The sequence below is a fragment of the Pelodiscus sinensis genome, chromosome 10 (genome assembly GCF_049634645.1).
Source record: "Pelodiscus sinensis isolate JC-2024 chromosome 10, ASM4963464v1, whole genome shotgun sequence".
Lineage (NCBI taxonomy): Eukaryota > Metazoa > Chordata > Testudines > Trionychidae > Pelodiscus > Pelodiscus sinensis.
The window spans coordinates 20,526,598-20,543,337 of NC_134720.1; the positions used below are offsets into that span (position 1 = coordinate 20,526,598).

The 16,740-nt window shown below is 39.4% G+C and overlaps 1 protein-coding gene across 2 annotated transcripts in view; it reads left to right on the forward strand.

Moving 5' to 3' along the window:
- Positions 1-16,740, forward strand: part of FBXO36 (F-box protein 36) — a 56,873-nt gene that overhangs the window by 37,237 nt on the left and 2,896 nt on the right. For both annotated transcript variants that reach the window (XM_025182995.2, XM_006119875.4), the window contains one exon: positions 10,403-10,575. In XM_025182995.2, coding sequence (XP_025038780.2) covers positions 10,403-10,575 — 173 coding nt within the window. The remainder of the gene's footprint in view (positions 1-10,402; positions 10,576-16,740) is intronic.

A 16,740-nucleotide genomic window follows, 5' to 3' on the forward strand; every position in this document is an offset into this window, starting at 1 on the left:
TTTTACATGGTTGTTAAGTCATGGTGGCTCTTTTTTCATTTTTCTACTATGTTTTTTAATTTGGGGTATACATTTAAGTTGGGCCTCTATTATGGTGTCTTTGAAATGTGTCCATGCAGCTTGCAGGGATTTTACTCTAGTCACTGTACCTTTTAATTTCTGTTTAACTAACCTCCTCATTTTTGCATAGTTCCCCTTTTTGAAATTAAATGCCACAGTGTTGGGTTGCTAAGGTGTTCTTCCCACCACAGGAATGTTAAATGTTATTATATTATGGTCAGTATTTCCAAGCGGTCCTATTATAGTTATCTCTTGGACCAGATCCTGCGCACCACATAGGACTAAATCGAGAATTGCCTCTCCCCTTGTGAGTTCCTGTACCAGCTGCTCCAAGAAGCAGTCGTTTAAGGTATCAAGAAATTTTGTCTCTGCATCTCGTCCTGAGGTGACATTTTCCCAGTCAGTATGGGGATAGTTGAAATCCTCCACTATTATTGAGTTCTTTATTTTGATAGCCTCTCTAATCTCCCTTAGCATTTCATAATCACTATTAGAAATAGGTCCTGTGGCAATGTCTAAAGCAGTTGGGTTCTCCCTAAACTACAGGTTGGACTGCCGAGGCCCAGCACCCTCGGGACCAAATGAGGGAGTTTGCCAGATCAGGGGAGGTCCCCAGCCACCAGCCTCCCAGGGCGTTGCCCCTCTTTCCAGCTGGCTCTGCTCCAGCCCTGCTGCTACAGGGTCTGGCTTTGGCTATGGCCCACTGCTCTCTGGGGACACAACTCCCCAGCTGCCATGGCCCTGCTTCTGTCCTGCCTGGCTGGGGCTTCCCAGGGTCAGGGTTGCATGGTTGCCATGCTCCTGCCGTGCTCCCATGGGTTGCATGGCTGCCCTGCTGCGCTGGGTCGGGGCCCTGAGTAACTTGTTACATGCAAAGTGTTACCCCTCGCTCTCTTGCTCATGTTAAGCATCCTCCTAGTTTCAGCCCAAGCCTTTCCCTGTTCAGTCTTATATATTTCTAGTAGGCATCTTGGGTGGTAAATTAGGGGGTCTCCTGGTGTCTAGTTATTCCCTCTATTATTTGGTTTCCCCCCTTTGTATTCCTTTTGCCCAAGGAGGAAATTCTTTGTGCTCAGTCCAATTTTTTCTCCTCTGGAGAGGGAAATTACCAAATCCAACATCAGGTGGCCTGACCACATGTCTTCATAGGACCAATGGCAATTTGAGCTTACAAGAAAAAAAGCAAAACAACTCACAGGTCATTGACTTGATCACTGAGCCATCAAGTTCCTAAAGTATCATTAATGGCCCTCATTAGCACATTTAACATTTAAAAGAGACTCATATTTCTAACTTCACATGCAAGAATGATACATGCATAAAAATAGGATATACACATTCAAGGGATCACAGGCTTCTGAATAATAGATTACATGACCTGTTTTGCATAAAGCATATGCCAATTTTCATTACGTATGGAGGGCCATGATAGATGGTATAGATGTATCATATTTTTGAATGATCATCTGTGAAATCATGTCATTTCTAAGTGATAGAACACAAGCACCACAATGAAATATTAAAATAATTAGTAATATATATCAACTTCAGACTGAAACAAAAGACTACAGATAATTTTGGTTTAAGTTATTAAGATTAGCTTAATTTAAATGTAACTGTTGCTATAGGTTAATTTTTTTGTTTGGAAATGACAAATTTCCAATAAAACAGCACAAAATTGATTGCTAATTGGATCCTTGGCAGGTGCTTAAGAAATTCTTGAATATATTAAGCTCTTTTACTAGTGAAATTTTAATATCCCTGTTTCTTCAGATGCAGTAGCCTTCCATAATGTTTCAACTTGGCAGTGGTAATATCAATTTTTAAAACAACCCGAGCTTTCTAGGAAATATGGTGTGAATGATGAGAAGCCATTTTCTTCCCCTTTGTTTCCTGACAGATTGCTGTGTTTGCAGCTGAATTCTAGCAACACTTCCTAATGATTTATTTGACAAATGTAATTTGTTCTTCTTTTAGCATCCATAAGTAAGCTTTTGTTCAGCCTCAAACTGACCTATGTGTATGTAATGTCAAAGATTTTGTGTCACTGTAATTATTGTTGGATCTTTCTATGGCATATGATACTTGCTTAATGTCACAGTGAAACATCTGTATTGGATTACCTGGGATATTGTTAAATCTTTTCTGACATACACAGGCTTTTTTCTTTTGGTCCCTGTATTTCTATTGTTGCTAAAAACATTGTTAGTTTCACTCAAGGCTCTATCATTGGGTGTAATTTGTATTGTATTTGCATGCTTCTTTTGAAAATATTACTTGTGATTCTGAATTTCATCACATGGGCACTATTGAAGGTCAGGTTAGTTTGCCCCTCTTACTGTAAAACAGTTTATCCCTGTTTCCAAAGATAACTATCTTAGGGTCACGTTTTATATATCAAATTTTCCTTTGTGCATTATACTACCCATTATATTTTAAAGCACTCATATGGCAGCCTTGGAACTACTCCAGATCATCTCTCCAGCAGTCTCACATAAATACTCAGACATTTTTACAACTTTTTCTCACCTCTTGGCTTACGAGTCTTACTTTTGCTGCCAGAACTGTTATTGGAACAGGTATTTAATTATTTTTATTGAAAGTTGTGCCAAAGTCAGTTTCAGTTAAGATCAGTGGAAAAAATCCCCACTGATTTTAGGATTTGCTCTTAAGTGTATTCAGAGCATTGTGCTGACAATGCACTCTTTCAGGCCAGTACCTAAATTTATATTTAGTCTTAAGAATTAATTAGCATTTTGCATTGCCCTTCCCATAGTTAGTCTTAATTTTATGGGATTTTATGTAAATTAAAGTGCTTAGAGATGTTCACAAAAACAGTGCTACAACAATATTATTTGATTTCTTCTTATCAAGCAAACATGAGGTAAAATAAATTCCCTTGCAAATAAAACACTATGCCTGCTATTAATCCATGCAGGCAGTCAAAGCATCCAGTAGAAAGTATAAGAAGTAAAATCATTTTAAAATAAACTTTTAAATACTTCCTGATTATTTAGATATCTGTTACAGCCTACAAACTCTATAGAGTAGTAGAAAAGTCAATTTACAACTATGTACATTCACATTTAGGGCAGTAGGCTGATTTATTGCTATTGTAGTTTTGTAGTATTATAATAACAAATATGCAAACCAATCTATGAGGAAATCCAGTTCATGAGCTGCATAGTAGTAAACCATTGATCTACTTTCTTAACCATTTAAATAAGCTTGTAGTGATACAGTGAAACATTCATACAATATGCAATGTTAGCAAGTCTCCATTGTTGTGTAAAATCCAGGAACAAAATGGCTTCATAACATAATCTAGGAGAAACACTTCAATACAGCATTACACTTACTTTTTTTCAATTTTGATACCCTAAACAGCAGTCTTCTAAAATACTAATTATCCATCTGCTTAGAGCATTTGTTTTATTTGACAGCTATGTAAGATCATTTCTCATACTAATCATTACAGTGATAATTGGGAGGGTGGAGAGTTTATTACATTTTTATGATTTTTCAAGGCTGGTTTACAGCATCACTGTACATTCATAGAAGATTGTATAAAGTATACATTCTATATCTTCGTATTCCAAGGAAAGGAGAGAAAATCTATTTAAGTTCCAATACGAATGAACAACTGGTGCAAATCACTAAATACTATCACTTGCTTTTAGGCATGAGACTCTTGGATTCAAACATACCCTTATGACTAAGCCACCATCAGTTGCAGAAAAAATATAATAGGTATTTTTAGAGAAATAAAATAAATACAGCTAAATACATTTTGGGAGCATCCACAAACAAGTCACATGTTAATATGTTCATATCTACAGATTGAAAAAAACTGGCATTTTGTAATAAAAACTATTTTTTATCGAAACAACAAAAAATCTGATTGTAGCTTTCAGGTTAGCCATTTAGCATGAAGTTGAGGTGTGTTGTTAACTTTTTTGATAAAGAGTTGGCTCTTTGTCATGCATCAGTCTGATTATACGGGCTATCCAGCAGTTTTGGTTTTAAATCTTCATCTTTACAGTATTTACTTAAGGTGCATCTACACAGCACCCAAAAATCGAAAAAAGATAAGCAATTTGTGCTATGCAAATTGCATATCTTATTTTAAATCTATTTCAAAATAGCTAATTTTGAAATTTGGCGCTTCTACACAGTACCCAATTTTGAAATAACATGCTATTTTGAGCTATCCCTTATCCCTCGAGTTCCGTGTTACAAGATTTATCGGGACGGCAAAATAGTGCACCCGTTATTTAAAAAAATACTTCTAAATACTGGGCGGCTTGTGTAGACGCGGGGTATCTCCGGTATCCCGAAATAGCTGTTCAGTGTAGCTGTACCCTTAGGGAATTCCCTCAAAGTCATACATAATGCTTTTAAAACCTATTCATAAACATTTTTGTTGTTATAGATTATCTAAATATTAAGAACATCAGTCCTTGACATGATCTTGCAGCCTCGTCTTGTGGAACTCATTATTCAACCTCAGGAGTGGGCAAGAGATAGATCTTTCCATCTGGCCCACAACTGTCGAGCTCTTTCCTCAACATATTAGGATGCTCGAGAACTCCAGCAAACTCATAGGAAACTGCAAAACACACTTATTTGACCTTGCCTTATATTTAATAAGATAATTCTTAGCATCAGAGTCCACTGCAGTTTTATAACCTAGATGAATGTGAAGATGATAGACCATGTGCAGATGAACATAACATCTAGATATTGCAATGATGCGCACAGTATAAAAATCCAGATAAATTAGATAATTGGAATTCCAATTAATAGACCTACAAATCTGCACATCACTGCATTCTAGACCACTGTCATAGACAGAACATTTACATCCAGACCTAATGGTCAAAACTGGAGTATGGAGCCAGGAACTAGAGGTCAGCAGTAGAGTCAGAGTCAGAGTGGATTTCTGGCCAAAGGTCAGAGCCAGAAATCAATCCATGAGTCAGAGCCTGACATCTCCTTCAATTAAGAGATTTGCTGGCTGGGGCTATGGAGAGTTAGGTCCATCAGCCCACATCCACTGATGATTCCAGTGAACAGCCTGGTGATGGATAGTGATCCAATAGACTGCCTCAGCCCGAGGGCATCCCCCAGCTATTACGGATTTGGGTTTAAAATGTTTTTTGTGGATGGATTTAATGAGTTAGGGCATGGATATTTTCTAAATAATGAGAAGCATAAGCTTTCATGGGCAAAGACCCACTTGTCAGATGCATGATATTTTCTAGACTCTAGAAGCAATCTTTGACTGGTCTACACTACCAGGTTATTTTCAAATAAGTTATTTCAAAATAGTAACTTGTGAAATAACTATTTGAAAATACCATGTCCACACTACAGGGAAGCTTCAAAATTAGTCTGAGGCAGGTTCCCTTAACGTGGATGCGCTATCTTGACTTAGAGCCCCAGGAAGCACCGGGGAGTAGTTATATCAAAATAGTAGCAGAGGAGCATCAACACTAATCCTATTTCAAAATAGCCATTTCTAAATAAGAATATCCCCTGTAGAATGAGGGGTTATTATTTTGAAATAACAAGCCCATTATTTCAAAATAATTTCAAAATACTGGGCTTGCTATGTGGATGCTTATCTTGTTATTTCAAAATAAACAGGAGTTATTCGGAAATAACACTGGTGTAGATGTACCCTAAGGCTGTGTCCAGACTCAGGGGTTTTTTCGAAAAAAGTAGCCTTTTTTCGAAAAAACTTCACCTGCGTCTAGACTGCAGCCGCGTTCTTTCGAAATTAAATCGAAAGAATGCGGCTTTTCTTTCGACGGTGGTAAACCTAATTCCACGAGGAAGAACGCCTTCTTTCGAAAGTGCTCTTTCAAAAGAAGGCGTTCTTGAAAGCAAACAGGCTTTTTAGAAAGAGAGCATCCAGACTCACTGGGTGCTTTCTTTCGAAAAAGCAGCTTGCTTTTTCGAAATTCCGCGTGCAGTCTAGATGCTCTCTTTCGAAAGAGGCTTGCAGTCTAGACATAGCCTAAGAGATTACGAAGTTGTAACAAGAAAAAAGCTGGGCCCACTAGATTTGCTGTTGGTTGAGGGCTTTGTCTTTATGCAGATATTCTTAATTCTTATGGAAACGTACTATTTTTAAATAATGGCCTCATTCATCAAAGACAAATCTCATAGTTGTATTCTATGGGTGTGAGTTTCTTAGAGTAAAAAAAAATGGGTATAGTGGTTGCTGGGGACTGTGTTTCTGAGAAAGTACTGCCCTGATTGTCAGCTTCAGTGATAAGGTTTGTGTGCCCTCTAGGTGCGCTATTGTGTGAGTGGAGGTAAATGCAATTTTGAATTGCTCAAAGGTCTTTTGAGCCTGGGAGACCAGAGTAATTTATTAGTTTCATGAAGTAGAGCAATGAGGAAGTGAAATGTGTTTTGCATAAAAATGAGTTGCGGATATAAATTTGTAAATCCCAGGAAGTGCTGTAGTTCTTGGATGTTCTGTGAACTGCCTACTCAATATTTGCCATTTCTTTACAATGGTCCATTTCAATACCTTCAGGAGGTAAGATGAACCTTAAGAATTCTAATGGAGTCCTGACCAAAAGCATACTTCTTTGGCTCAGCATAGATCATATTCCAGCTCATATTGGTCGAGAATATCTTGGAAGACATAATTAATAGAGTGTTGAAATGTTGCAGGGACATCAGTTAAACTAAATGGCTTCACGAGTTATTCAAAATGTCCACAATGGATTCAAAAGGGAGTCTTCTAATCATCCCCTATGAAGCTATCTGGACCCCAGAGCTCCTATTTTGTCTATATATAAGCAGCCCCCATGTAGTCCAGTAATTTGGACATTAGGGATAGGGAGTACTGGATCCTATTGGTGAGCTGATTTAGTAGTTGGTAGTCCATACAAAGTTGGAAGTGACCATCTTTCTTTTTAACTAAGAGGGTAGGCACCCCAGGTGGACTTACAATAAAGTCCTTGGCCAGGTACTCCTGCAGGTAGGTGCAAATATCAGTTAGTTCAGGTTCAGAAATGACATTCATATATTCAAATATATTTATTTGTTCTGGTTTCAGTTTAACAAGGCAGTCATAATTCTTGTGAGGGGGTAGAATTTCTTCATTCTGTTTTCAAATACACTGGTAAAATCAATGTGCTGGGATAGAAATTGAGGCTCAGAATAAGTGAAAGACTCTGTTGGACCAACTACCCTGCTTTGTGACCATTGGAGTTCTACTGTGTCCCTTCTCCTACCTGTAGTTAAGCAATGCACCAGTAGCATTCTGAAAAGAAACTGATCTTTAATGCATGCCAGTGAATGAGAATATTATGGAGGAAATACCCAGGATCAGGAAATGTGAAAGGTGTTAATGGCAGCATCTCATGATGACTTGTAGGGGCATAGTCTCTGTGACCACTGGTCAGCAGGATAGGGGGACTTGTCAGTTGTCTCTGCTAAGTCTGGAATAGGGTTGAACCTTAGGGGAATCTATGGAGTACAGGCCGTATGCCTGTCATTAAAATTATCCTTTGCACCCAAGTCAGTAAGAGTGGAGGCATTGGAAAGCAGCACTCTGGGACATGTAGCTCAAATGCAGTGTTAGTTGATGGCATTCAGCATGCATTACACAAAAGCTGTGTCTACATTGGCACCCTTTTCCGGAAAAGGGATGCTAATGAGACCAGTCGGAATTGCAAATGCCGCAGGGGATTTAAATATCCCCCACGGCATTTGCATGAACATGGCTGCTGCTTTTTTCCGGCTTGGGGCTTTGCCGGAGAAAAGCGCCAGTCTATACGGGATCTTTCAGAAAATAAAGCCTTTTCCGGAAGATCCCTTATTGCTCTTAAAATCAGGAATAAGGGAACTTCCAGAAAAGGGTTAGGAGGTGCTCGACTGTCTCTATACCCAGCTGGACCCCAGTCGGAGGGACTGGTTGTCTGAGCAAACTGTCATGGGTCAGCTGAGAAGTGTTCATGACTAGTGGTCAGAGGGATGTTGGTTCGGACTAGTGGTTAGGCAAAATGAAGATAATTTAGAGAAGAGTAAAACAATATTAAAAATCTGGAGGGATTGATTTAGCAGGAAAGATTGAAGGGATTGAATTTTAAATAGCTGCAAAAAGGGACATAACTGTGCACCAGTATTAAAAGAGGATGTAAATACCAAAAAGCAAAGGAATTATTTGAGATAGTACAGAGGGTAGAAGTACTATAGGAATTAAGGCATGCAATTAAAAAAGTGAATTCGTCTGAATGTCAGAAAAAATAATGGTAAGATCTGTTGAATTTTTAGAAGAGTGTTTTAAAGGAAAAAGTGAACACCTCTTGACCTGAATAATTTAGAATTAGCCTAGACACAGTACTTGAAGGAAAAATCTTGCATTGGCATATGATGGTTTAAATTGCCTATCAGGACTTTTCCATCTCTTAGGGTATGTCTAGACTACATGGCTCCATTGACGATGCCATGTAGATGAGTTTACTAGACATAGGAAAATGAAGTAACGATTTAAATAATCACCGCTTCATTTACATTAAAATGGCTGCCGTGCTGTGCCAAGCAGCTGTTTGGCGGCACAGCAGGGCAGTCTGGATGTGCCGCAGTCGACAAGGGAAGCCTTTGTCGACCACTCCGGTAAACCTCATTTCACAAGGCATAACGGAGCGGTTCACAAAGGCTTCCCTTGTCGACCGTGGCACGTCCAGACTGCCCCACTACGCCGCCAAACAGCTGATGGGCACAGTGCAGTGGCCATTTTGATGTAAATGAAGCGGCAATTATTTAAATCGACGCTTCATTTTCTAAAGTCTAGTAAACTCATCTACATGGCTCCGTCGACAGAGCCATGTAGTCTAGACATACCCTTAGCTTCCATTATTCTAGTTGTATTTTTGAGAGTATAACATGCCAGAAGAGACATGTACCATTCCTTATTTAACAGAACTATAGCTCAGTTGTGAGGAAAATTAGTTTGGATTAGTTAGAATTTAATTGGAAATAAAATTGTTTTTTCTGGAAAGAAAGGAGGGCCCATTGTGAACATATCTCTTTCCAAATCTAACTTACAGATCTTTTGTAATTAGACTTTTAAAAAAACACCACTTCAAAATGTACTACAGGTCTCTAATAAAGTTACATATTAAAATTAAATTATCAACTAGTATATTGAAGATCGTGTTTTATTTCATTTTTTGAAGTACAGATGTTTAAAACAAGAAACACAGGAAGGATGTAACAAAATTGCAAAGTTGAAACCATTTTAAAGATTAATGCAATTGTAATTGTTTTCTAAATCTACTTATTAGTGCATAGCACAATATTAAAAACTTGTCTTTAATATCTCTTACCTGCACAAAAAGTGATTGGACAAGTTTCAACTAAGTCTCCTTGCTGCTGCTTTGCTGACATTAAAATTCAGAAGTGAGTGGACAAGAATTATAGACTTGTCAATGTCCAAATTTTGAGCAATATCCTACACTTCCTATGCAAGATTCCCATGGTTATTTGTGGTTTCTCTCTATGGGCATGTCTATGTAGGACAAAAGTCAAATTAAGATACGCAAGTTCAGTTACGTCAATTGTGTAGCTGAAGTCGAAATAGCTTAATTTGGCTTTTGGTGCTGTCTACACAGCAGGAAGTCAAAGGAAGAACACTCTTCCTTTGACTTTGCTTCCTCCTCATGAAATGAGGGTTACCATGAATCGGAGTGAGACAGGGGTGGGCAATAATTTTTGATGGGGGGCCACTCCAAGCTTTTGGAAATGGTTGAGGGCCAGTCTTCCATGATATTAATAGAGATGCAGAGTCTGGGATGGAGGTTGGGTTGAGAAGGGAGCTTGGGGTAAGGGACTGGGGTGAAGGAGGGTGACTGGAGTCTGGGAGGGAGTCAATTGCGTAGCTTAAGTCGAAATAGCTTAATTTGGCTTTTGGCACTGTCTACACAGCAGTAAATTGAAGGAAGAACACTCTTCCTGAGACTTCCCTTGCTCCTCATGAAATGTAAGAAGTCCTCCATCTCGGTATTATTTTTAAATAGTGTCTCTCTGTGTAGATGCACATTTTGTTGTTTCAAAATAATGTTAGTTATTCCGAAATAACGCTGTTGTGTAGACATAGCCTATGTGGAACAGAACTAAAATATTATATTTATAGTATTTATGTTAAGGGTTTTTAGAATTGTGTTTATCTATAAAACATCCAGAAATGTATCTGCTTATCTTTTAATTTGGAGTAGTTCTGGTTTTTTAAGATACATGTCAGAGTATCCCTGTTCTTTGGAGGAAGTATAAAGGCATTTACAAATCTCTTTCTTTGTTGGGTTTCTTTGAATCACAGTTCAAATTGCTGTAGTGTTTGGTGCCAACATTTTGGAACATATCTTCAATCTGTGCCGGGGTAACTATGACTTCCTGGAACGGCTTCCTGACCCATTGCTCCTGTACATCATTTCCTTTCTGGAGCTTGAAGATATTGCCAGGCTTTCTCAAGTTTCACACAGATTTAAAACGGTAAAAAAAAAATAATAGTTACATTTATTATAAGTAATAGTTTGCAATGGCACATTCTCCTGATTTAGTTCACTTTAAACACACACATCCTTTACATATGAGTACCTTTAAGAATATTCAGGTAATAAACACTATTCCTAGTTTTAAGTATTTCAGTGGTTCTCAAACTGTGGATTGAGATCCCTTTTTAATGGAGTTGCTAGGGCTGGCTTAGATATGCTGCAGCCCAAATCTGATGTCTGAACCCCCATCCCCTGAGGTTGAATCTGAAATCCCAGGGCTTCAGCCCTCGGTGGTGGGACTCAGGTTACAGATACCCTGGGGTAACCCATGAAGGGTTGTGGTGCAATGAAGTTTGAGAACTACTGAAGTATTTGAAGGACTGGACCCATGTTTTATAGCATATTTAAGATTTTGTCATTGCATAGATTCAGCAATGCAAGGTCAGGCTCCATGGATAGTAAAGATATTAGATATTGTGTATTTTAGTAATCATGTAGCCACAACAATTTTTAGCAGTTACATGGTTACTAAAATGCTCTCCAGGGGTGAGGCTTGTAGCTAGTGCACTCCTGACACTCAGCCCCAATCTTGGGGAGCCCCCTGCTACTCCACATTGCTGCTTCTGATTCAGAGAGGCAGCAGCGTGAGAAGCCAGGTGGTTCCAGGGAGCTGATACGTGTGGGGAGCCAGATTGAAAACCCGCTTCCTGAGCATGCTGGTTACCACCTGCCCCCTTCACCCTCCACGCTGCTGCCTTTCTATCAGAGGCAGCATCGCAGTGGTGGAGGGAAAGGCAGCTCTGTGGGATCTGATGCTTGTGGGGAGCCATCTTTTAAGCGGGCTCCCCCCGAGCACTGGCTTCTGGATACCCACTGCAATGCTGCCTCTGTGGGAGGCAATGGGGGAGCAGGTGACTCCACAGGACAGCTTAAAAGCCATTTCCCCATGATCACTGGCTCCCGCCTTCCCTACAGAGGCAGCAAGGAGGGTGGGAAGGCGGGAGCCAGTGCCCATGGGGAGACAGCTTTTAAGCTGTCCTGTGGAGCCACCTGCTCCCCCGTATCAGAGGCAGCAAGGGGGAAGGGTATGCGTGTAATTGTCTAGATTAACCGATAAGCCTAGGCTTATCAGTTAATCATTTAAAAGGCTATACGTTAACATTCCCTAATGGATAGTCTCAGCTTTAAAGAAATCATAGAAGGAAATATTTTAAATGATGCAACCAAGGTGAGAATTTAAAACAACGTATTATCAGTTACAATTAGCAGTACAAAACTATCAGTATTGTTGTTTGCAAAATCAACCATATTCAAAAGTTAAATATTGTCCATAATGCTGCATTCTTATGTCTTTAGGTTAATTTATCTGTATTGTGGAGCAGTGGTCCCTTTAAGCTGAGCACTTGGGCAGCCACCAAGGAGAGATTCAAATGCTGCCTAGCTGATTAGCAAAGCTTCCACAATCGCCAACATCCAGTAGCATGTGTTTCTATTGGTGGTGTACGTTTGCATATGCTTTGGAGCACAGAACATAATTTATTCTGCACATGGATGGAAGAAATTTGAGGAAACACTGTTGTGGAGTGCTTTATTACATGGAACTATGAAGGGCTTTATCACATATTCACTGCCCCTGCCAGAGGCTCCACCAGCGTGGCACATCCTACCCTAAAAAGGTACCCTGTTGAAAGGGAAGAGCAGTGAATCCACACCTCCAGAGTTACCCTAGAGAGGTGTCTCATGAGCAGCTGCAAACAGAACCAGTGAGAGTTGGTCCTTCAGCATAGTGTTTCTCAACCTTTTTTTTTTAATAAAGTATCCCTTTTAAAAGTGTGTGTGTGTGTGTGTGTGTGTGTGTGTGTGTACCCCCCAGTACCTACAGTTTTCAAATACACAAAATGTTTTTCTACTATTCCAACACATTTGTTTAAACAACTTAATCGTAGCAGGTGATGAAATTTTTGTGTGTAAAAAGTACAAAAATAATGAAGCGCTTTAAAAATTCAGTTTCTCCAAATTTCAATTAATATATCCCTACTCCCCCCCCCTTCACGAACTTCTTTTAAGTACCCCTAAGGGTACTCATACCACTGGTTGAGAAACACTACTTCAGCACTTAGAGGCTACATCTACACTGGCCCCTTTTCCGGAAGGGGCATGTAAATTTCACTAGTCGTCGTAGGGAAATCCGCGGGGGATTTAAATATCCCCCGCGGCATTTAAATAAAAATGTCCGCCGCTTTTTTCCAGCTTTTAAAAAAGCCGGAAATGAGCGTCTAGACTGGCCCCGATCCTCCGGAAAAAGTGCCCTTTTCCGGAGGCTCTTATTCTTACTTCAAAGAATAAGAGCCTCCGGAAAAGGGCACTTTTTCCGGAGGATCGGGGCCAGTCTAGACGCTCTTTTCCGGCTTTTTTAAAAGCCGGAAAAAAGCGGCGGACATTTTTATTTAAATGCCGCGGGGGATATTTAAATCCCCCGCGGATTTCCCTACGACGACTAGTGAAATTTACATGCCCCTTCCGGAAAAGGGGCCAGTGTAGACGTAGCCAGAATGTCTGGGAGCGGGCAGAGGCCAGTCAGAGCCCAACAGTCCAGACAAAAAAGAGTCGGCAGTTTTTATTAAGGACCAGTTCTGAGTGAAGTCAGGACAGGGCAATCTGGCTTGGACTGACTAGTTTTATTGAGCCAATTTGCAGCTAGATAATCTTTAGTGGCTTAACCCAAGAAACCTAGTTTAGCCAGGCCTTATTCTTGACCACATTGGCCTTGGGTCTCTATGAAGGACAAAGACTTTAACGCCCATGTGGCTATTTTGAGTTAAAGTTTAATTTGGTTATTTCTAACCCCAGAAAGGGACTGGCCTGAAAGCTGAACTGGCCAGAGGGTTAGGCCATGGAGGTGACAGACCATTGCAGATGCAGGGCACAAAGAGGTACTAAAGAGGATGAGTCTGCAACACTGTGATATGTGATTTGTGATTATTTGGTCAGTATTACATCATGAACTCATGATATGATGTAATACTGACCACATAATCAAGTGGTATTTAGATCTTTTCTTTTGCACAGTAAAACTTCCTTTTTCACCTTTTGGATACTCAGAATCTCAACTGAGGGGAAATAATATTTCTAAACTATATTAATATTTGTATGGACATTGGGCTCAGTTATGAAAGTAAAGTGGAGGATACAATAGGGACAGTGGTGAGGAAAACAATCCAACCAAAGCTTCTGGAAGCTTTTGCCTCACACAATACCTGTCGGGGTGGAGGGTGGACATAGTTGCTGTGCCATACTTGAATTGGGCAGACTGTACACTGTTCTAATCACTGGCCTTAATGATTAGAGCTGGGGCAGTGCCAGGACCCTGTGCCCTTCCCCTTCTTTCTCTCTCTTTTTTAAAGAGTCCTTGACCATGAGCACTAAACTGGAGCAGCCCCATATTCAGGTGAATTAAAAGATTGCTGTTGCTAAAAGATTGTAGAAAGTGATTTATCATTTTCTTCCCAACCATGGAGCCTTGTAGGACATAGAAGGTTGCTTTTCATTACCAAATTATCAACCTAGAGCTTTGTTTTTCCTTTCCAAGGTAAAGAGATAACCACATCCTTTCATTTCCAGGCACTGACTAATATTCTGGCTAAATATCATAGCCACAAGTAACCTGCAAAGACTCCTAGATAATCGCTAGCTTTACTACTGGTGGCTCTTATTGTGGAGCATCTTTTTCCCTTTATCCCATCATTACTACAGTCCACCTTCTGTTTCCTGTTCTTGCCAAAGACCCAAATTGTCAGCAAACATATTTGTACACTTTTAAATATGTTTACCTTTATTTGCTCACATACTCATGTGTTTATTTATTTTCTCCCCATGTAATTCGAAGCATAAATCTCATGTTTTTCTGTCCAGAATTTAATATCCTAATGCCAGTTTCAAAGTATACTTTTGCATTTTCACTGGGTAATATTTAAAACAAAGAGTGTAAAATAAGCTGTTTTATAAAATTAAACAAGGAATTTATTTGCAATGTTTTAACACCACTTGAACACCCCCACTCAAGAACTGCAAGAGGTTTTCAAAATATCACTATTTACTGAAATATATAACATGGAATTTTCCATTACTGGTTCAGTAGATTTCTTACATTTATCTTGTTTATGAATTGTAAATGGTTCTATAAAAGCAGTTATTTTAATTGTAAAAAAAGTTACTTATCTTTCTGGCAACAAAAAAGTGACCACCAGAGGGGGCTATATCCATGATACAAACATGAAGAAAAACATTTGAGATTATTGTTCTCAACTATAGAGTCCAATTTGTTTACACTTACACTAGTTTTACACCGGTGTAATTCCATGAGTTCCGTGTCGTTGCTTCTCTATTACACCAGTGTAGTAAAGAGCATAATTTCTAACTCTGAAAACTGACTATTGTATTATATAGTCTTGTGATGGGGTCAACCCCCACCTCTCACAAGCATCGCCTCTTGTCACATGTCCACATTCTGTATCCTTTGGTGGCCCCCTTTTACAGGTTCCCAGGAGGTTTTTCTAGTCTCACTTGAGGCTCTGTTTTTAAATAATTTCAGCCCTAGTATGAGGCTGTATCCTTAGGGCTTCCCCCTTGGAGCCCTCCCAGGCTCAGGTGATAACTATTTTCACCCAGTTATCACCCAGTCCTAGCAGCCAGTGAAAAGCCTCCAGTTCCTCCCCTACTTCCTTATGGTTGTGCTGCAATTCCCTTAGGCAGCTAGTCTGACTCCTCACAGCTCCTAGGAGCAGCTCAACCTGACAACTCTTAGCAACCCTCTCACTTGCTCTGCTTGGCCACTCTTTTTAATATGAACCTCCTGGGCCCTGATTGGTTGCCTCCTGTGCAATCACTCTCCACTGCTCCCTACATGGAACTGGTGTGGCAAAGCCCTGAGATCTCAGCAGGGGGCCTTTGGGCTCAGTGTACCCCTTCACAATTCTGAAATCCACTAGAACTGAAAGAATAAATAATAATATTGAACGGAGATTTGCCCTGTATGTTTTATATATTGCATATGAAGTGCTAAAAGGTAGTCTCCATTATTTTCAATTTAATACAATTCCAGATTTTCTGGGTACAACAGAACAGAGAAATTTAACAATCAGACATTTTAAGAAAGGTTTTAAAATTCATCCCTTTTTCTTCTTTCAGGTCCTTGGAAGCAGTATTTCCCATAATCCCTGCTTTCCGATTTTGCTTAGACAACCCAGCATGTAATATGCTGGTAATACAACCCCCACAATTCAGTGCTGGAACTTGTATAGGGACTAATTTATAGTGCATCTCCATTGACTACAGAGGGGTTGTACCAATTTAGGCAATTGTAAAACTTGTGTAAGGGGAGAATCAGATTCAGTATCTTCCGGAATCACTTATTTTAAAGTCTGTATATAATGATTATACCAATGCATCTAGTCTTCCTAATATTACTCTTTATGATAGTTGTATCATATCTGAAAAATAACTTAATTTCCTCTTTCTGCTTATGTTATACTGGCCAATTCGATTGTTTCCAAACAATTCTGTTTATGCAGTCATTCAAAAGTGGGAAGCATAACCCAAGCATTACAATCTATCTCCAGAATTGAATTGCTCACAATTCTTATGAAAGCTTCTTTCAGTTGCATGGGGCCAGTGGGCCAAATTAACCTGATGTAAATCCAGAGAATCTGATAGTATAGCACTACAAATGAATGGATTCAGCCCTTTTTCTTTACCACAAACACATACATATATGTTTGTAATATGATTTGTAAATAACATGAGCCAAATTTCTGGTATAAACTGACACAGATCCATTGACTTCAGTGGAGCTGTGCTAATATATGTCAGCAGACAGTGTCCCCCTATGTGGCCTTTCTGTCACAACAGATGGAAAAATATTTTAACTCATAACACAGAAAGTAACTATGAGAATAATTTACAGAATTGATATCATCACATACAGTTTATCTAAAGATGGTCAGTAGGATTTTTTTTTCCAAAAAAGGTCACATCCTTGTATATAAAGCTGACTTCTTAAACAATAGGCTCTGTTGCCTTCTATCTGTTTTTTGGGAACAAAATGGTCAGTAAATATTGAAAATGTCTGTCTATGTTTGTTTAAACCAGAATAACCCTGCCTACT